Here is a 22,708-nt window from a genome sequence, read left to right as displayed (position 1 = left end):
CTCAGGGACTTGGACCTGGGTTTGGATGGCAGCTGAGCTGGTCAGCTTGCTGGCTCTCCCTCATCTGTACCGCTATGGCGAGCTCCCCAGGACTGCTTCAGCTAGGCAACCTGGTGCCACCTTCAGCAGGAGACAGGATCAAGTCTCCTGCTCTACTGCACCACTCCTCCTGAACCAGCTCCGCTGTGATACCCAGTCAAGGTGTGGGCCCACTCTCCCCAGTGCTGCAGCCTACATGGGGCTGGGCCATCTCTCCCCTTCTAACACCCTCAGGGCTGGTACAATTCAGGGCCAGCACCACTGTGTTCCTAAAACAAGTTGTAGGATTCACTCTTCTACGTGCCACAGCCAGAGATGGGGCATGGTTAGCACTCCCACTCTCATGCCCTTGAGGCCAGCTCTCCCAACTATAGCTGAGGTGGGGGCAGATTATCACCCCTGCATGCACCACACCACCTCATGGCTGATGGGTGGCAGGGTCAGCTCTTGCATGTTAACACCTTTGGAGGCAGCTCCACTGTGCTGCCTGGGCCAGGTGTAGGGCCTGCTCTCCCAAGTGCAGATTAAAGATGAGAGATGGGACTAGCTCTCCATAGCACTGCAGCCAGTGAGGGGCAGGGGCAGTTCTGCAGAAACCCTGAACATACAGGGGGAACCCAGCAGGCTTCCTCAACCAGGAACATCCCCATGTGCTCTAGTGGTAATATGAGCCATGATTATTAACACTACCAACCCCTACTGCTACACAGCCATGGACCCAGACATGGCCCTCAAAGGCAGCTCATGGCAGAGCTGAGCACATACAACAAGCTAATTAACTCCACCCTGAAGTCTTTAATTCCATCTCTAGTACCATCTCATCCATGCTCAAGGAGCTCCACTTCTCTTTCTCGCTCATCTAACCATCCCATGCAGGCTTGCCATGTGGATGATGGTTCCCTGGGTGAAGTAATTCTTCTCTGCTGTGTAGTATGACAGCAAAAGTGTATCTAAGGACTTCCTGTGACATGAGTTGAATCTGTAAGTGGCATGGTCATCCAAAGGTCTTATCTGTCTTCTCTTTCCAGCATTGTACTCTATGGCAGTAGGCAGGGCTCTGTGTGTCTATGGACCTGCCCTTCCAGGTGTGTGTCTTTCTCTGTTTTCACCATATGGCCCAGTGGAATGCAGATCTCTGTCTCTCTTCCTCCTCTCCTGATGTGCTGCCTGAATTTGAGTTGACTTTTATGCGTCCTACACATAAGCAGCTTTAGCCACCAAGCTAGGCACAAAGCCAGGATGAAAAAAGAACTGCCACCTACTCTGTACCTGACTGATATACAAGCAACACCACCAACAAGGTGTCTCTTTGCCCACTGCCAGGGGTTGTGATGACTATTCTTGGTTGTACACTTGGTGACATCTGGAATTAAGTAAAACTCAAGAGTCTGGGCATATCTATGTGGAATTTTTTTTTAATTAAAATTATTTGAAGCGGGAAGACCCATCTTTAATCTGGATATTTTGAGATGGTGAGATTCACACATTCTGGTGACAAACAAAGGCATCATGAAATTTTCAGTCAAAAAGATGGAACTGGAAAAGATCATCTTGAGTGAAGTAACCCAGAACCAGAAAAACACGCATGTTATACAGTCATTTATAAGTGGGTATTAGCCATATAGTATGGGATAACCATTCTTCAACAAACATACAGACCTAAAGAAGCCAATCAACAAGGAGGACCCTAGAGAGGATGCTTAATTGTCATTCAGAATGGTAAACGATAGATACTGAAAGTGGAAGAGTGGGAGCAGTACAGGAGCCAACCAGACATCCTCTGAAAGGCTCCACCCAAATGGAGATCAAAGCAGATGCAGAGACTCACAGGCAAATTTTGGGCAGAAAACAGAGAGTCTTAAGGGAAGAGAAGGATCTGGGGTGGGTGGGAGATATTAGAGCTCCACTGGGATATCAACAAAGCCAAAAATCTTGGCCCACGAAGGCCTGCAGAGACTGTTGCACCAACCAATGACTACCTGTGGAGAGGACCTAGAGCCCCTGCTCAGATGTAGCCCATGGGCAGCTCATTCTCCATATGGGTGTCCAAGTAAAGGGAAAATGTATCTGACATGAACTCGGTTGTCTGTTTTTTTTTTTATCACTTCCACCTGATGGTATGGCCTTACCTGGCCACAGAGGAAGAGGATCAAGGCAGTGCTAAGGAGACTTGATAGGCTAAGGTCAGATGGCAATGGTGGAAGACTTCCCCTTTCAGTGGGCTAGGGGATGGATGTCGGGGGAGAGATAGGGGAAAGGAAGGACCAGGAGAAGATGAGGGAGGGGGCTACAATCAGGTTATAAATTTAATAAATTGCAAAAAAATTAAAATTAGAAAAATTAAAATTTTTATACAAAAAGAAACATGATTTAAAATGAATTCTATCTGGTTTTATGTTGAGGTCTTTGATCCACTTGGACTTTAACTTTGTGCAGGGTGATAAATATGGTTCTATTTGCATTTTTTCTACTACCATGTAGACATCCAGTTAGAAAAGCACAGTTTTTTGAAGATGCTGTCTTTTTTTCCATTGTATGGTGTTGGCTTCTTTGTCAAAAATTAAGTTTCCATAGGTGTGTAGGTTTATTTCTGGGTCTTCCATTCAATTCCATTGATCCACCAGTCTGTTTCTATGCTAATACCACTTTTTTACTCTTGATTTATAGTACAGCTTGAGATCTGGGATGGAGATGCCTACAAAAAAATCTTTTATTGTACAGTATTGTTTTAGTAATTCTGGGTTTTTTGTTTTTTTCATATGAAATTCAGAATTGTTCTTTCAAGGTCTGTAAAAAAATGTGTTGGTGGAAACTGCATTGACTCTATAGATTGCTTTTGGTAGGATAGCCATTTTTACTATGTTAATCCCACTGAAGGAGAACAACAGATCTAAATAACCTGGGTCCTGCGGGGGCCTGCAGAAACCAATACCCAATACTTCAACCAAAGACCATACAAGGAGAGGACCTAGACCCCCTGTTCAGAAGAAGCCCATAGGCTGCTCAGTCTCCAAGTGGGTTCATTAGTAAGGAGGGCAGGGCTGTCTCTGACATGAACTCAATGGCTGGCTCTTTGATCACCTCTCCATTAGGGGTACAGCCATGCCATGCCAAAGAGGAAGATGATGCAACCAACCTTGAGGAGACCTGATATGTAGGGTCAGATAGAAGAGGAGAAAGACCTCCCCTATTAGGGTACTAGGGAAAGGGCACAGGGAGAGAAGAGATAGGGTAGGTGGGACTGGGAGCAGACAAGGCAGGGGGATATAGCAGGGATACAAAGTGAATGATTTATAATTAATTGATTGATTGATTGATTGATTAAATTTTAAAAATGAATTAAATTTGAAATTTAAAAATAGGATATTTTCAAAATATGCTCAACTATACAAGGACATTTGCTCAGCCATGTTCATAGCAGCTCTATTTGTAAAAGCAAGAATCTGGAAACAACCTAGATGTCTCTAGATGGAGACATGGATCCACACATGGATCTAGATGGAGGAATGGATACAGAAATTGTGGTACATTTACACAATGGAAAACTACTCAGCAATTACAAACAAGGAAATCATGAAATTTGGAGGTATAAATGGTGGGAACTAGAAAAGATCATCTTTTGTGAGGTAACCCAGAAGCAGAAAGACACACATGGTATATACTCACTTATAAGTGGATATTAGACATATAATATAGGATAAACATACTAAATATTTATAGACCTAAAGAAGCTAAGAAGAAGGAGAGCCCTGGGTAAGATGATCAATCCTCATTCAGGAGGACAAATGAGATAGACAGGGAACAGGACAGGACCCTACCACAGAGGGCCTCTGAAATACTACTGACCAAGGTATTGAAGAGGCTGAGACTCAGCCAAACTTTGGGCAGAGTGCATGGAATTTTATGAAAGGAGAGATAGAAAGACCTAGAGGAATAGGAGCTCCAAAAGAAGACCAACAAAGCCAAAAAACTGGGCCCTTGGGCCCCTGCAGACCGTGATACCCCAACCAAGGATCATACATGGAGAGGACCTAAAACCTCTGCTCAGATGTAGCCCATAGACTCAGTCTCCAAGTGGGTTCTCTAGTAAGTGGAGCAGGGGCTGCTTCTGGTATGAACTCAGAGGCAGGCTCTCTGTTCACCTTCCCTTGACGGGTGCAACCTTCCTAGATCACAGAGGAAGACAATGCAGTCAGTCCTGATTAGACCTGATAGGCTAGGCTCAGATAGAAAGGGAGGAGTACCTCCACTATAAGTGGATTAGGGGACCAGCATAGGAGGAGAAGAGGGAGGGGGCCACAGCCAGAATAGAAAGTGAAAACATTGTATTAAAGAATAAAAAATAATTTTTAAATAGTATATTTTCATATATTCATAAAAACCTCCGCATTCGATCAAAGAGCAGGCAACGGACTTCATGCCAGAGGTAACCCCTGCCTCCCTTACTCAGTGACCCACATGGACTATCGGGATATACAATGAATAAACTGTATAAATAAATAAACTAATTAACTAATTAATTTCAAAACCCCTGCATTTAAATGTGAAAAAAAAATATTACTTGTACCTACTCTCTCCAACTCCTTTTGATTTCTAAATATTTCTCACTTTTCCTGGCAATATCAACCTACTGCCACTCAAACATATGGATAGTAGCAGTCTCTCTATAGTCCCTGTTGAGTCTGTTCCTATGTAATACTGAACACAGCAGAACCCAATGACTGAAAATAGCAGGAATATTTTTATTTTACACTGAAGTTTTCAGTGTCTGTTCTAGCAACGAATCATACATTGAACATGCAGAATGCAAATGAATAAATATTTAGAGTACAAACTTATCATTCATAGTGTGAGACAAATTGCCAAAAATAATTTTAACAAGTGAGATACACTCAGAAATTCCCACAGGTAAAAGAACGAAATATTCTTTGAGAACATGTGTTATTTGAATGTTATCAGATGTTATTTCTGTAGCTATATCCTGACACAAGAAAATTAAAACTATAGAGAAGTAGAATTATATAACATATGGAATATTCCAATCTGAGGTAAAAAACAGTATGCTCAGTTCATCTTGATTTTGCTTCATTTTTTATTATTTGAATATTATTTAATATGTTAGAACCATCAGGCATAAAATCGGGTCTTAATCAGTATATATGCCAATAGTGGAGTGATAGTAGATTTTCCCCCTAACCCAAATATCTTTTATTTGAGATTTCATTGCTTTTGAATTGTATTAAATGGATTAAAATACAGAGACAACTGGGAAAAGCTAGAAACTTCCACATTAGTATATTTCATTTCACCCCAATCAGAAAAAACCTACCATAAAGAAAACAAATTACAAGTTGGTGAGGTTGAGAAAAAAACACTTAAATGACTTTGGGGGAGAACTTCAAATTACTAAAAATTACTGAGGAGGTTTTTCCAAAATAAAGCTTCTGTGTGACCTGGTTATACTAATCATGATATACTGTCAAAGGACTCTATATTCTTCTGCAGAGATATTCATCACCTATGTTCAGTATTGTTCTGTTCATAATAGCTAACAAATAGAATCAACTTAGATGTACATCAACTCAGGAATGGATGATGAAACTGTAATAAATACAAACCATTGAATTCTGTTCAGTTACATTGAAAAATTAGGAAATTTTCAATAAGATTATATGAACTAGAAAATATTATAGTGAGACAACCTTTGCACAGAAAGACAAATGTTGCATATAATCTCTCATAGAAGGATCATGGCTTCAATGTTTCAGAATTGTTCTATCACAAGGAGTCCCTATTTCTAGCCAGGGAGCTAGAAAAGGAACATTACATAGCACCAGATATGAGGACGTACAATAGTAGAGGAAACAAGAAAAGATATGATATGAATATAGAACAGGGGACAGAATGATATGAATAGAAAACTTTAAAAATGATGGTGGTTAAGAAGTGGGGGAGATGAAGACTTATAAGGAGGTTTACCAAAATTAAAATGTAACTAGGAATGATGCTATTATAGGCCTTTAATCCCAGTAATCTCAGCACTTAGGAAGCAAAGGCAGATGGATCCCTGTGAGTTCAAGCCCAGCCTGGTCTATATGATGAGTTATAGAGCAGCCAGGGTTACCTAGAGAGATAACTTTGCACCCCCCATGATATAAATAATGAATAAATAAAGAAAGAAAGAAGAAAAATAAGAATGCTTGAAAATTTATTTGAAAGCCTCCTATTTCACCCGTAAGTTGTAAAATGTAATTACAAAGTCATAATTTTATGAAGTGATATATTCTTCATTTCTTAATAATGCTAAACCCCAAAGCCACAGAATGTTCAACAAAATCTCAATACCAGATGACTGGCTGAATCTTGAGGAGTTATTGGGCAGTGATGTTTCAGAGGCCTCCAAAGCAATATAGGTTATTGGAGATATTCTTGGTTGCCCACTAGAACTAAAAACTACCTTTTTATTACTTAGTTTAGAGACAGGATATAGAAAAATTAAACTGCTACTGAGCTGGATGTTTCCTTCTAAGTTGCTAGCTTTCATAATGTTGAAAAGTTCAATGCAGACTTTGATGATAGTGAAGTCATCAAAGGACTTATCCAGCTGTAAACACAGTGAGCTATAATACTAACAGGCCAGGCAAGATGTTTCTGCTGGGTACAATTGGTTGCACAATGGACACAGGGTAACAAAAGCTTTTATGATTGTACTTGACACTCTTTTCACAGGAGGGAATCTTAGTTGTTACTGTAACCTGATCAAAAGCTCATAGTTCAGTATGTCAATGGACTTAGGAAAAAAATTACTATAGTTGTTCTGCTAAATACACATCAGGATATCTAATTATTTTCTACATAGTTATTCTATACCTATTGATTTGCATTGCTTTCAACCTTGATCAATGAAGTTTTGTTTCCTGCCGGTGATAGCTAAACCAGAGACTCAAAAATAGTCAAAGTGCTAAAATTAAGTGACTACTGAATACTCATCCCGAGAGGGAACATCTATAAACCCCATTTAAATATCAGGAAATACCATGGAAAAGATGGTGGAAAGAATGTAAAATCAGAAAATGTAAAGGACTGCTATGAGATATTGTTATCTTTGGTACATGAAATGACTGTTGCATCCATGGATTCATACAGCAGTATGAAACACAAACTACACAAGCTCTGCCTGAAATTTGGCACATAAAGATTACACCATGGAACGAAGAAGATGTCAAAAGGCCCTATCCCTTCCCAAGGAGCTAAAAGCAATTAACAGCAGCTAGGGTGGGAAAAATTATATTCTTCAGTGCTTTATCCACTGGTAAGATATCTTTGTTTATGCAGGCAACCATACTTAAGGATAGTAGGTCACACAAAAAAAAAGAAAGACATGAAAATGGAGTAAAGGAGGATTTGTTGGGAAAAGAAAGGATCTAGGGGAAAATGGGAGGAAATAATAGAAAATAAGGAGTGAATATGATCAAAGTAATGAGAAATTAGAGTACTTTGAAATAAATGACACACATAATAAAAATACATTTGTCAGGATGTCTTCATAAATCTGAGAATTCTCTTTTACAAATAATGTAAAGATAATTTTCTGAAATATATATAAAATTCTAGATATAAATTTTCTTATAATTATATATGATTTAAATGAATTTTTTTACTTTTACAGGATTATTGCTGAAAGATTCATTAAATGTGAATGAAGTATAAAAAGTAAATTATGCAAAAAAACACAAATGATTGATGCTCTCAATATGTATTTATTTTAGACTTTATATTTTTGAGCCAATGTGGATTGCAATAAATGGGTCTTCAGCAGAATTACTAATTGAAAAGTGAGCATTGCCATCACTGCCAACATAGATTTTTATTCCGGTACAATTGCCATCAACTTTGTCTCCTGAAATGACATCACAGTATGTGCCAGCAGGAAGACCAGTCTGTAAGGTTACTGACAAAGCCCTGAAAAAAAGTAAAAAGTTAATTCTAAAGTCAAATTATACATAAAAACACAAAAAAGCAAGCCATCTTCTAAATAAATAGTTGGCTAAACTTTGTTGTATAATTAAAAATCATAATTTACTGGCCAAATACAAAATAAGTTAAATATATATGTATCAAAAGAGACTCTACCTAGCAGTGCTCCAAAATAGATACTAAGACTCACAACCAAACCTTCAGCAGAGTGCAGGGAATCATATGAAAGAAGGGGAGTTTGATGTGGAAAGGATAGGAGCTCCACAAGGACCATATCTGGGCTCAGGGTCTTTTCTGAGATGGACACTCAACCAAAGTCCATGAGAGGATAAAACCTAGAACCTCTGCTCAGATGTGACCCGTGATAGCTCAGTAATCAATTGGTTTCCCATAGTAAGGGGAACAAGGACTATTTCTAACAGGAACTCAATGACTGGCTCTTTGACCTCCCCACCTCCCAAGGGAGGAGCAGTACTGTTAGGCCACAGAGGAGGACTTTGCAGCCAGTCCTGAAAATACCTGACAAAACGGAGTCATATGAAAGGGGAGGAGGTCCTCCCCTATTAATGGACTTGGAAAGGGGCAGGGAGGAGATGAGGGAGGGAGGGTGGGATTGGGGAGGGAATGAGGGATACAGCTGGGATACAGAATTAACAAAATATAACTAATGAGAAAAATAAAAATTATAGAAAAAAAAAGTACATGGTAAGTTTAAAATTTGATCCCCAGATGGTGGCACAGTTTGGATGATGTGGACTTGTTGGAGGCATTCTGGCACTGAAGACATATTTGAGAGTAAAAAAGATTTGTACCTTTCCTAGTCAGCTTTTTTTCTGTATTGTGTTTGTGTTTCAAAATGTAAGTCATCACCTTACTGTTCCTGCACTCATATCTTGCTTTCATGGAGTCTATCTCTCTGGAACTGTAAGCCCATGTAAATTCTTTTTCTATAAATTGCCTTGGTAATGTTCCTTAATCATAGCATCAAAAAAAAAAAAAAAGGAAAAGAAAGAAAGAAACTAATGCAATAATCTAAATAAGCAAAAGATAAGTTTCAACTGAGATTTTCAGTTACTTTCAAAGAGATTCAGGTCTCATCAAGACTGGCTGCATTGTCTTCCTCTATGGCCTGGTAAGGCTGCTCCCCTCTCAAGAAAAAGAACCAGTCAATGAGTTCATGTCAGAGACAGCCCCTGTAACCCTTACTAGGGAACCCACTTGGAGAGTGAGCTGCCATGGGCTACATTTGTGCAGGGATTCTAGGCTATCTCCTTGCATGGTCGTTGGAAAGACACACATGGTATATACTCACTTATAAGTAAATATTGGACATATAAAATAGGATAATCATACTAAAATCTGTACACCTAAAGAAGCTAAGCAATATGGAGGACACTGAGTAAGATAATCAATCCTCGTTCAGAAAGGCAAATGGAATAGATATCCATTGGAATAGGGTGAAAACAGGGAACAGGAAAGGAGCCTAACACAGAGGGCCTTTGAAAGACTCTACCCAGCATGGTATCAAAGCAGATGCTGAGGCTCATAGCCAAACTTTGAGCAGAGTGCAGGGAATCTTATGAAAGAAAGGAAAGATAGAAAGACCTGGAGGGGACAGGAGCTCCACAAGGACAGCTACAGAACGAAAAAATCTGGGCCCAGGGGTTTTTCCTGAGACTGATACTCCAACCAAGGACCATGCATGGAGATAACACTAATGCTTTCTTAAATGCATTAATGAAAAGAGTTCCAGCTACAAATGAGCAAGAAACAAAAAAGGGCTCTAAGAGTATGATAGTATACAATCCTACTGTAAGTGACATCCACTTACCAGTCATCATTGTTGAAGACAATGAATCCTCTGTTTCCTCTGCCAAAAGCTACCTGGTTGCTGCCATTATCCCACCAGTTTGAGAAAGGCTGACCATTGACTACGTTTCTGAAGGCAACCATGTTCCTGAAGGAACAACATCATGTAAAATGCTGGCATCCTTAAACATCCACAATTTAAAATACAGGTTAAACAACTTATTAGACAGGAGCTGGAGGAGGCAGGCTTACCTTATTTGACGCCATCGATGTTCACAGACCCAGTCATTGCCACAAGTGGTGTCTGGATTTATGGTCACCTCTTTGGTGGCTCCATTGTTACTTGGTGGTCCAACCCAATCATTAATATCCTTAATTAAGGAGGAAACCACAGGTTTTTAATATGCGCATTCCATTTCAATTGCACTCAAAGAGTTCTGCTACTTGAGTCTCTATAATGGCTAGTTAGTGTTTAATTCATACAGACCATTACTGAATGTTTCCTCTTTGATTGTATATACCATAGTTCTCTAGAGTCATATTGCAGCAAATTACATTTTTATTTACTCAGTGACTTTCCATTCAACAGCTTCTTCATACCTCTCTAACCTCTTTTATGCCACCAGAATAGTAAGAACTTTAGGATCAGAAAGAGTAGAATTAAAGAACATGCTCCAGAGCACAAGCAGGTAGAAGGCACCCAGACGCCTGCACACTACATGGCCTGCTCATAGCAGAAGCCACTATGATGTGCAAGTATGTGGTGGAGAAAAAGGAACAAAGGAGATGCAGAATGGTTTGAGCACTAAGAAGAGAGATGGAACTGGAGACATGAGGGTGGAGATCAAGAGCCTGATGTGAATAGCTTGCCCTGCCACTTGAGGCCCTGGTAAACTTTCAGTCCATGCTGCTGCTGAGGGCCATGTCTGGGTCCATGGCCATTCAACAGCAGAGGTCTGCTTCAATGCCCATGGTTCATACTACCACCTAGGCTATGCCGACATGCCTGGTCTGGACTACCACTTGGGATCATGTTGATGTCCAGAGCTGGCCTCTCCCCTCACTGGCTGCAGAACTTGGGAGAGCAGGCCCTGTACGAGGCCTGGATAGCACAGTAGATCTAGAGCTGTTCCTGGAGTTGGGGGCACAGTTGGGCTTGTCCTGAAGGCATGATCATGACAGAAATAGTTCTGTCCCTCATCTTCTGCCCTATAATACTGTGGGTGAGAGACGCTGCCCAGCCAACTTGAGGACAGTGGAGTAGGAAAGCTGGCTCTGCTCAGTAGTGACTGAGCTAGCATTGGAGAGCTTGGTAGTGTGAGGACAGGAGAGTTGGTGGGCTGACCCAGGCCCAGATCCAGGGCTATGAGTGGGCTCATCCCAACATCTACCTCATCTGTGAACCCCATCTATGCAGCACATGAAGGGGCTGTTCCTGCAGATCGAAAGCTGCAGGATATCCAAGACATAGGCCAACAACCGGATATCCCAGCAGAGTCCCAGTGAGAATTCGGTATTGATAGTGAACCAGACCATCACTCATTTCAATGGACATTTTCAAGAAAGATGTGTGGACAGAACAGTATACCATAGGAAACACTGCGACCCACATCATGATAAAATTTTGTTTGCTTTGTCTTCTTTATTTTTTATTATATTTTTATTAATTTTCTTTTGTAGGGAGATGGAAAGGGAGGACAGATATGAAGGGACATGGAGGTAACTGGATTTGGGGTGCAAGATGTGAATTTCACAAAGAATAAATAAAAAGTTTTTTAAAAAGAACAGGTTCCAGTATCAATAGCACTTAAAAACTGATTCAGTATACCTAAGTTCTCAATGCCTGAGTTTTATTATTTATAAAATAGAAATATTGTTTGTTTGATATAAAAATGTCAATGTCTGTGAAATTCCTTAACAAATATAATTAATATTCAAGATAATATAGGTTGGTTTCGTACCACCTTTTATGTATAATAAATATATTCTTATATTTTGTAATAAATTTTCCAAAATTTTAGTATGCATTCCACAATTGTCAGAACATTTAAGCATCTTTCTAAAACAAACATTCTGTCCATTTTTTATAGCAACAAAGTCTTTTCCCTAACCCCAGAGCTGGCCAATTTGATGGTTGAGGAATGTGCTGTCTCCACCTGCTCTGCATTTGTGTTACAAGTGAGATACCAAGTATGCTCAGGAGCGCAATATGCCAGAGACCTGAACTCCTTTTCCCCCTGCAAGACCTTTACTATCCAAGTCATCTAAACAGACTCTTGGTTGCTCTTTAAAATTGTTTGGATTAATGTATTGCAAAACATTTTTGTAATGTTTACTATTCTTGAATAAGTCATTGAATCCATGTGCTCATCTTAACATAATTTCTTTCATGCATTCTCATTTTTTAAGTTAACCTCAGTTAAACTGATGGTTTCTTTTCTTTCCACAAAAAAATCTAAAAGTATTTATCAGATATTTATCTTGGTCAAATTTTAAACACAGGCTGTTTAGCTCCTTTACAAATGTTGCCATGTACAATACCCACATCAAACTGACAATGTGAGTACTATTAGATGCCTATGATTTACTTTGTGTAGCTTGTTCTCTAATTTTCAAGTTATTTTTTATAGTGATAAAGCTGGAGATGATTCTATACTATAATTTTATTATAGTAAATAAATATTTGATTGCAGGTATTTTGTGTAAAAATTTCATGTTAGATTAAAACAGAACTGCTTCCTTTTACTTAGAAAAATATAATCAAACTTACTTTTCCATTCTCAAAATATCTTGGCCAATGGTAACTTGACATTACTCGTGTGAATCCATAAGGATGAGCCAACATAAATCCAACAGCCATTTTATACAGTCTAAAAATTACAAAATAATATTACAATATAAAATACAAATTTTACCATCACTAAAGGGCATATAACAAAACAGTAGAGAATGGGTTTACCTACCTAGCATCCCAGAATGTCAGGATAGATGCTCCTCCAGCACCATGCCCTCGCTGATTATCATGGTTGTCCACAAATACAAGGGCTCTGTCAGAAGGCATGAAACCCCAACCTTCTCCCCAGTTCCTAGATTTTTTAAAAATATGCATATATTATTTCTCGATGATACATGTAGAGTATTTAAAATCTGTATCTCCTACTATAATCCATTTCTATTTAATGATTCTCTAACTAAATGAGTATTCCACAGGAAAATTTTCTTCTTGGTGACTCTAAATATGGTAAGTATATTTGCAATTTGTTCACATTGCTCATGTATGATTGTAATGTGGATGGACTTAAGAAGGGTAAATATTGACTATTTATATACATTATGTGCAACAAACAACAAATAAAATGAGGATTGAGTATTGCACTTTGTATAATGAACAGTTTGACATTTAAAATTAATTTATTGCAATGTATATGTGCAACAGCAGAATTGCATTATGGTTTCATTTGTGGATGGTGGCATTTATAACGCAATATCTTGACTTTAACAGTTTATAATTACCAAAATCTAATGGACTGATATCACAGACAGAAAAAAAAAATCTAGGTGATGTTTTCTGTTACTAGAATGCCTCCTTGTTATTGACATTTAAAATAAAATTATTAATTCAAGATGATTTCTTTATAGTTTAGAGAACCTTCTTAATAGCTAACTTCTTGAGAAATATTTAATAAATTAGAATGTTCTAATATGATCATGTATTGGGATATGACAACAAATTTTGACAGACAAAATGACAAAGTATGCCATATTTACTTTAAGTAGGCCATCTTCTCTCCATTCCATCTGCGCAGAACAGTGCCCAATTTTGCTCCGTATTTGAATTCTGTCACACGGCCATTTCCAAAATACTCACTACTTGACACCGCTTCACCACCCAGATCAATTACCTAGTAAAAGACATAGAAGGAACCTGTCATTTGAATGAAATGATATAAAAATATTTAATGTAAAAACATCCTGTAAATTCTTATACTGTTGATATTCAAACTGGTTTTCTTTATTTCTTTATAAAGTATATGCAACAGTTTTGAAAGAAACTTAACGACAATGCCACTTCTTGTTTAATAAAAAATGGTGGCATATTTCAATTTTACACATAATTGAAAACTCAGAAGTTCATACTGACATAGTACTTGTTGTCAGATAGACAATTTCAACACTTAATTTTTTTTTTCTCCAAAGAAAACAAATACAAAGATGCTCCTGCCCACAGTTTCTCTTTTCCCTACAGGCCTTCTGTCCTCTCTCCCCCAGTCTCCTCGGGTCTGATCTCTACCCTCATAAGTCAGAGTAGGCTATGGAGAGGATATTAGAGAGACTCAAGCAGAGACTCCTAGTAGCAGAGGCGACAGAGACTGCAGAGGAAACCCTCTAACTAGACAAATCTCCTAGTTGAGTAAGGGGAACAACTACCCACCCACAAAAACTTAGACCCAAAATTTACCCTGCCTACAGGATGTGCAGAGATAAAGATAGAGCAAATAGAGCAGAGATTGAGGAATTCCAGCCATTGCCTGGACCAACCTAAGACCACTACCCCCTATCAGAGAGTGCTAACCCCTGACACTATGAATGATATTCAGCTACACGTGCAGACAGGAGCCTGACAGAGTTGTCCTCTGAGAGGCTCTACCCCACAGCACCTCAAATCAGATGCTGAGACTCAGAGCCAAACATTGGGCTATACATAGGGAGACTTGTGAAAAAGAGGGAGGAAAGACAAAAGGATCTGGAGGTGACAAGAGCTCCACAAGAAGACCAACAGAGACAACTAACTGGGGCCCAGAGGGGTTTGCTGAAACTGAAGAATCAGCCAAGGACTATGCATGGAGTAGACCTAGGCCCGGTACAAAGATGTAGCCAATGAGCAGCTCAGGCTTCATATGGGCCGCCTAGTAAGGGAAGCAGGGCCTGCAGCTGACATGGACTCTCTTGCTGGCTTTTTTATTACTTCCCGGTCTGGGACTGCCTTGCCAAACCATAGAGGAAGAGGACACGCTCAGTCCTGATGACTTGATGACCTGGGGTGGATGGGAAGGGTGGGTGGTCCCCTTTTTCAAGGAATAGGAGGGGGGGATAAGGACAGGGGGAGGTAAACTGGGAGGTAAGGAGGGATGGGGCCACAACTAGGATGTAAAGTGATTTCAAAAAAAAAACAAAAAACAAAAAAACAAAAACAAAAAACAAATACAAAACATGATTAACCCTCTTTACATTAAAAATATCAACAGAAATATTAATCAATTTATCTAAAATTTACATACTTCATGACACTTTAGACAAGATTTAAACTTAGAAAAGGTGGCTTGAGTCAACATCTAAGATTTTCTGTCTTGCTTAGTGGTCTCTGAGTATACACTAAATGGCACAATAACATCATAGGCAAAATAGATTCTCTACACTCCCTTAGAACCTTTTCTGATAAAGTCTGTTATATCCAATAAAAGAGAATTAAAGAAACTACAAGGCTAATACATTAACCTGTTAAAATTATATTTAATAAAATCTTTCACCAACCTCCCAGTTAACAAAACGATGTGATACTTTACAAAATTAATGTGATACTTTACCTCTTGATAAATGAAAGGTCTGCTTCCTTGAGAGAACCATTTTGTATTTAGATTATGCAGTTTATCCAAAACTGCCTTTATGTCTCCAGGCCACATGTGTTTAGAAGCATCAAGTCTGAACCCTGCTACACCAATGTCAATGAGATGGTTCATATAATCAGCTATCTTTGAACGGACATAATCTTTCTCAAGTGCAAGATCCAGAAGGCCAGAGAGACGACAATCTCTCACCTGTTGATGCAAAAAAACAAACAATGCAAAACTGTTATTGATTAATAAATGTCATCAATCACCCAAGCATTCCTTTAACTATTCATTTATTCATTCATTAGCTTCATACAAAGCTTCATTTTCATTGGACACTCAGAACATTCACATTCTACTGTGGATATTTCCTCAGAACTTTTCACTAGGAAGACTGAATGAGGAGAAAATAAAGTAAATAAGATTATTAGTTAATTGAGGAAACATTTTTTTTCATTTTTTTTCTCTTTTCCTTTCCTTTTTTTCTTTCTCCTATCTGATACAGGAATAAAACCCAGGGCTTCTAATATGTGTCTCTTTGTCCCTGAGCTATCATATGACTAGGCAAATGGTTTTGAATACTTATTTGAGTTTCTAACTGTCAGTAATATGTTTCCTATAGAATCTAAATCACAAGTCAAGTGGTACTCCAAAGCTTCCATGTGCACAAATGAGGTCTAGATTTTTCTCTTTTAGTTCTGATCATTTTTCCTCACCTGAGCAGCATCATTGTAGTTTTCAATGCCTCCACTTGCACTTCTACATTTTCCATCATTAAAGTCCCAACCAGAGTATGGAACGCCAGGAAACATCCTGTTTTGTGGATTGAAATAACTTCCACAGGTACTGCTTGTTCCTGCCGCAGCCCCTTCTCCACACATGTGGTTAATGACAGCATCCACGTAAATACGGACCTGAAGAGGACAGTCTGGAGTTCAGTTCAGCTTACAGACCTAAAATCTAATTAGTTAAACTCCACTGCATACTAAAAAATATACATATATAAATGTATATGCATACATATATAGCAATTTATAGTTTTATTTTATACAGGACAAATGTCACGTGTGAAAGGAAATGTGAAATGAAGATCAACAATAGTCCTCGTATTTCGTTAAGAATTTACAGAACTGACAAATGGAAAACCAGAAACCATCATCACTAAAATAAAAAATAAAATAAAGTACTGTTTTTTAAAAAACTTGAATTAGGTTTTTAAAAAGCAGGTATTATTGATTTCAAAAGAATGTAAGAATGTAATTGAGGTTTTATTCTCTGAAGAAAAAAAAAAAAGGTAGGTACTGGTCTTTATTAAACTGAGAAATAACTACTTACCGTGACAAAGAGTAGAGAAAAAGTACAGGAATTGTGGGTAAACCAAGAAATCACATAAAATATCAGTCAATATTGCATCTAAAATTTCAAATTTTTAAGCACAGAAGGGTTAGAAAATGAGTGTGGTTATGAGAATGAAAAGTCAAAGTTTTGCTTTGTAAGTATTTTTCTTTTTTTCTGTTTTTCAGAATTTTTAATTAAATTTTTATTTTTTACATTAATTACATTTTATTCTCTATATATCCAAGATGTAACCCCCTCCTTCAATCCCTCCCAGTTCCACCCTCCCTCTATCTAGGGTCAGATGGAAGGGGAGGAGAACCTTCCCTATCAGTCGGACAGGGGCATGTTTTTCAAATTTTTTAATTTAATTTTTAATTTTTTTATTAATTCATCTTCCAAGGAGATTTCTAGAGCAGGAAGACAGTAGGGGGCAGTGCACTGCAAGAAGCCCTTGCTAGAGGGCCAGTGCTTTGAGTATTAATTCTAGCACCTTTTAATGTAGGAGCCTAAGGTAAAGTCAGTGAATACTTCAGAATTTATGCGTATATTATAAAGATAATAGACTGTAATGATATGACTTTTTTTTCAGCCCTAAGATCGTGATCTGCATAGCTATCCATTTTCCATTGAGGGGCTGTGCTGTATATAGACAGGACTGATAAGTCATCAGTCACAGAGACTTCACAGATGGTTCTGTGGTTACACTAAGACAGTACTTTAAATGGTTTGTATGAAAGAATTTTTCAAAGTTGACTATAAAGGAGTAGTTATGAGTTAGAGTAAAAATGTAAAGAAATAAATTTAAAATTATGAAGCATTTTGGGCAGGAAGAGTAAGAAACAAAAGGCAGAAGATAGTTTTGCATATAATGACTTCCAAGGAAATATGACTTCACTTACACCAACATTGTTACACCTATTCACCATGTCCTTGAATTCATCTTCATTTCCAGACCTTGAACATATTTTGTAGCTAATTGGCTGGTATCTTTCCCACCATGGTCTTGATGGATTGTTGACTACAAGATTTTCATTGGGTGGAGAGACCTATAAATACAATAGTTAAGATTATCAGATCATGGCTTACTATTTCATAAATAAATCCTATAGAAAACTGTCCAAGACTTTGCAGTTCTGATCTGTATACATGCGGTCCCATTGCTTTATTGACAGAAATCATTGACAGAACAATAGAGCGGGACTCTTGGTGTCCTAAAATAAAATATGAAGTCGCCATCTCCGCCAAGTTTTTTTTCCCCTCCATGAGAAAGTTATGTGTGAAACGAAATATTGCCTCAAAATAATTGTAAGATATTATAAAGAAATCTTATAGAAGCCCAGTCGACTCTCCATTTCAATTAACAAGTCTTACCTGCACCCCTCCAAATCCATTAGGAGCTAAGTATCGCTCACATTCCTTGGCAATATCGACCCAGCGCCACTCAAACAGGTGGACAATAGCAGTCCGCCCGTACTGAGTATGCGGGTCATATTGAGCCGAGCACAGACCAAGGAGGGAAAGCAGCAGGAAGAACTTCATTTTGGTATGATGTGTTCAGTGTTCTTTCTAACAACTATTTTATTCCTGAAAAAAAAAAAAAGGCATAATGAAATAAACGTTAACGTCAACCAATATTCTAGTACTACACATATCTATTAGCTGTAAAGGATTAAGAATAATAATATCAACAAGTGAATAACATTCAAAAACTCTCTTGGGAAAGCTATCTAAATGCCTTTGGAGTTCTCAAGAGATCTTAATGGTTTTTCTCACTGAAGAAATAGTAACCCTTTTCAGACATGTAGAAATATAGATGTGTAGTTGTGTATTCATGTATATCTATGTTCACGTGTGTTTTGTATGTGTTTTGAGCATTATTTAACTTATATTACACATCATTTATGACATCATCCTCTCAGAATTACAATTGGATCCTTATGTAGTTTTAAGTATCTATCTAAAATTATTTGTTATATTTCCATTCCAAATATAAACAGGATAATCAATCAGTCTCTATTTTCTTCTCCTAGTAAATTTTGTGGCTCTTCTTTTTTATTTTTACAAATAAAAAAAATGCTTAAAATACTTAAGTATTCACAATGAGAACAAAAGTGTCAGGAAGATTGAAGCTTTTATGAAAAGTAGGAAGATACAATGAGATTATGTAAGAAAGTCAAACAGACGTACATACATTTGTTTCTAGAAAATAAAGATCTACTGAAGCTATAAAAGGAGAAGCATATGATAAAAATTTAATTGAAGATCAATCCTTCCAGTGGGAAGAATCTAGGTTATGGATATGTATAAATTGGCATGGCAAATCATTTGGAAGGCTTTAATAACTGTGTATGAAAGAGGTAAGTGATTTGACATATAAACAGAACTCTTTATTGTTAGAGAAACAATAGGTGTGTAGATCAACTAGTGTCCAGTAACAAGGATGGTACATATTCAACTGAAAGAACATTTTTTTTAGCCTATACTCATATTCCCATGTATTATTAGTAACATTTCAAGGTGGGACAGCACTTTAGATTACATTAGAATTTTGCATGATTTGTATATAAATATATAATATAAACATATTTAGATTTACACAATCACCTTTATGAAACAAACTTATTAAAGATGTATCTCATTTCTAATATTCCTAGACCTAACAAATGAAGAGTGAGGTCTCTCATGCACTCAGTAAATAGCTATAACATACATATTCTAGGTTCCTAGTATTGTGAAAGATACAGACATGAATTACATCCTTATTTTTAGTAAATTAGCACTATACCAGAAAACATATTATATGCAGTTCTCATCTTTGCAACACAAATGCTCACACACACAAACATACATGACCAGGAAAACTAAATCAAATAGACTTTTTTTGTTTTGTTTTGTTTTTGGGGTTTTTTCTTTTTGAATATTATTTTTTTCTTATCAGTTACATTTTATTAACTGTATCCCAGCCGTGTCCCGATCCCTCATTCCCTCCCAGTCCCTCCCTCTCTCCCTCCCTCCCTCATCTCTACTGTGCCCCTTTCCAAGTCCATTGATAGGGGAGGACCTCCTCCCCATTCATCTGATCCTGTTTTATCAGGTATCTTCAGGACTGGCTGCAAAGCCCTCCTCTGTGGCCTAACAGGACTGCCCCTCCCTTGGGGGGTGGGGAGGCCAAAGAGCCGGTCATTGAGTTCCTGTTAGAAATAGTCCTTGTTCCCCTCACTTTGGGAAACCAATAATCAAATAGACTTATGTAATGACTGACAGTGGTAGAATTTGATAATGTATAACTAAAAATCAGTGTTTTCTTTATTTCACCAAAACCGCTGAAGTTCTACTTTATAATATAATAGCCATTAGTAAGAATTATTTGTTGAATCACATCAAATGAAGAGAAACTCAAAACAATTCCACTAAAATTGGGAGGATAGTTGTCCCCCCTCTTCATGACTATTCAATATGGTACTTGAAATTTTAGTTAAAGAAATAAAAAAAAACTAAGGATATCAAAAGAATAAACATCATAACAGAAGATATCAAAATATCATTGTCTGAAGATGATATGATAGTATATATAAGTGGCCAAAAAATACGATAAAGGACTCCAATAGCCTATAACCACTTTCAGCAAAGTGGCCAGACACAAGATTAACTCAAAAAAAAAAAAAAAAAAAAGCAAACAAACAAAAAACCAGTAGTCTTCTGATATACAAATGTACTGAGAAGGAAATCAGGAAAACATCACCTTTCTCAATAGCCTCCAATAATATAAAATATCTTGGGGTAACTGTAGACAAACAAGTGAAAGGCTTTACATGACAAAAATTTCAAGTCTTTGGAGAAAGAAATTGAAGAAGGTATCAGAAGATGGAAAGATCTGCCACGCACAGTAATTAGTAGGAGTAATTTAGTAAAAATAGCCATGTTGGCAAAGACAATCTACAGATTCAATGGAGTATCTATCGAAATTCCAGAACACTTATTTACAGACATTGAAAGGACAATTCTCTTTTCTTTTTAAATTTTTCATCAATTACACTTTATTCATTCTGCATCCCCCCTTAAGCCCCTCCCTCCTCCCCTCCCAATCCCACCCTCCCTCCTCCCTCTGCTTGCATGCCACTCCCCAAGTCCACTAATAGGGGAGGTTCTCCTCTCCTTTCTGATCTTAGTCTGTCAGTTCACATCAAAAGTGGCTGCATTGTCCTCTACTATGGCCTGGTAAGGCTGCTCCCCCCCAGAGGGAGGTGATCAAAGAGCAGGCCAATCAGATTATGTCAGAGGCAGTCCCTCTTCACATTACTATGTAACCCAATTGGACTCTGAACTGCCCTGGGCTACATCTGTGCAGGGGTTCTAGGTTATCTCCATGAATAGTCCTTGGTTGGAGTATGAGTCTCTGGGACGTTCCCTGTGTTCAAATTTTCTTGTTCTGTTGCTCTGATTGCATGCGGGTTGATGCCCCAGGTCCCACCTCTGAGAAAAAGGTATGAGACGGGTCTGATGCTCTTTGGGTGGATGACACCTAAATGAACATCGGTACAAAGTCCCAATTTATTTCTAATATCAGAGATCAGACCTCTACTCTTGCCTGATGCGTCTAAAACAAAAAGGGGGAACTGTAGAGAGCTGCGGAATGCTGTGCCTTAAAGATGGAGCTGGTTTCCGCCTTCCACCTTCCCGATGGTGAGTGCTCTCTGTCACGAACAATTCCACATTTGGCTAAGGCTGAGGATCTGGCTTGCTTCCATGTATGTGGACCTATCTGCATTGCCCACGTGGCACGCCTGGGTTGGCTACCCAGAGGCTATTTAAGCTGTGGGCTGGCTTTCCCCAGGGTCCGAGGATTGTTCAAGGTTCCTGAATAAACTGCATTGAAAAAAAAAAGAAGAAAAACCCAAAAATAACAATAAATAAATAAATTAATTAATTAAAAAAAAAAAAAGAAAGAAAGGACAATTCTCACCTTCCTGTAGTAAAACTATAACCCAGGATAGCTAAAACAGTCCTTAACAACAGGAAAACAATTCCCAGTTTCAGGCTGTAGTGAAGAACTATAGTAATACTATTTAAAAAAAAAAAAAAAACAACACTGTATTGGCATGAAAACAGTTGATAAGTATAATTAAATTGAAATCCCAGACGTAAATCCATACTCATATGAAACATTACTTTTGATAAAGAAACCAGAAATACACAATGGAAAAATTACAACATTTTCAACAACTGGATTTGACTAGCCTGTATAAGAAAAAGATCATCCTGAATGAGGTACCCAGAAGCAGAAAGACACACAGGGTATATACTCACTCATAAGTGGATATTAGACATATAATATAGGATAAACATACTAAAATATGTACACCTAAGGAAGCTAATCAAGAAGAAGGACTCTGGCTAAGATGCTCAATCACCATTCAGAAAGGCAAAGAGGATGGACATCAAAGAAGGAAGAAAACAGGGAACAGGACAGGAGCCTACCACAGAGGGCCTCTGAAGGGTTCTACCCTGCAGGGTTTCGAGGCAGATGCTGAGATTCATAGCCAAACTTTGGGCAGAGCACAGGGAATCTTACGAAAGAAGTGGGAGATAGTAAGACCTGGAGAGGACAGGAGCTCCACAAGAACAGCAACAGATCCAAAATGTCTGGGCACAGGGGTCTTTTCTGAAACTGATACTCCAGCCAAGGACCACTCATGGAGATGGCCTGGAACCCCTGCACTGAGGTAGCCTATGGCAGTTCAGTGTCCAAGTGGCCTCCAAAGTATTGGGAACAGGGACTGTCTCTGACATGAACTGATTGGCCTGCTCTTTGATCACCTCCCCCTGAGTGGGGAGCAGCCTTACCAGGCTACAAAAGAAGACAATGCAGCCACTCCTGATGAGACCTGATAGACTAAGATCAGAGGGAAGGGGGGGAGGATCTCCCTTATCAGTTG

At 38.3% G+C, this 22,708-nt stretch overlaps 1 protein-coding gene across 8 annotated transcripts in view; it reads right to left on the bottom strand.

Moving 5' to 3' along the window:
• Positions 1–7,779: 7,779 nt before the first annotated feature.
• The window catches only part of LOC110566004 (alpha-amylase 1), an 81,120-nt gene continuing 66,191 nt past the window's right edge, over positions 7,780–22,708 (bottom strand). For all 8 annotated transcript variants that reach the window (XM_060392862.1, XM_060392859.1, XM_060392856.1 and 5 more), the window contains exons 2-11: positions 18,144–18,356; positions 17,672–17,818; positions 16,151–16,348; positions 15,411–15,641; positions 13,594–13,727; positions 12,789–12,911; positions 12,596–12,695; positions 10,078–10,196; positions 9,848–9,973; positions 7,780–8,001 (exon numbers count right to left, since the gene is read on the bottom strand). In XM_060392862.1, coding sequence (XP_060248845.1) covers positions 7,812–8,001; positions 9,848–9,973; positions 10,078–10,196; positions 12,596–12,695; positions 12,789–12,911; positions 13,594–13,727; positions 15,411–15,641; positions 16,151–16,348; positions 17,672–17,818; positions 18,144–18,311 — 1,536 coding nt within the window. In that variant the 5' untranslated portion in view covers positions 18,312–18,356 and the 3' untranslated portion in view covers positions 7,780–7,811. The remainder of the gene's footprint in view (positions 8,002–9,847; positions 9,974–10,077; positions 10,197–12,595; positions 12,696–12,788; positions 12,912–13,593; positions 13,728–15,410; positions 15,642–16,150; positions 16,349–17,671; positions 17,819–18,143; positions 18,357–22,708) is intronic.

This window comes from Meriones unguiculatus, chromosome 10, assembly GCF_030254825.1.
Source record: "Meriones unguiculatus strain TT.TT164.6M chromosome 10, Bangor_MerUng_6.1, whole genome shotgun sequence".
Classification (NCBI taxonomy): Eukaryota; Metazoa; Chordata; class Mammalia; order Rodentia; family Muridae; genus Meriones; species Meriones unguiculatus.
Note: the sequence above shows the minus strand (reverse complement) of the source record. Positions and strands in the feature narration are given on the sequence as shown.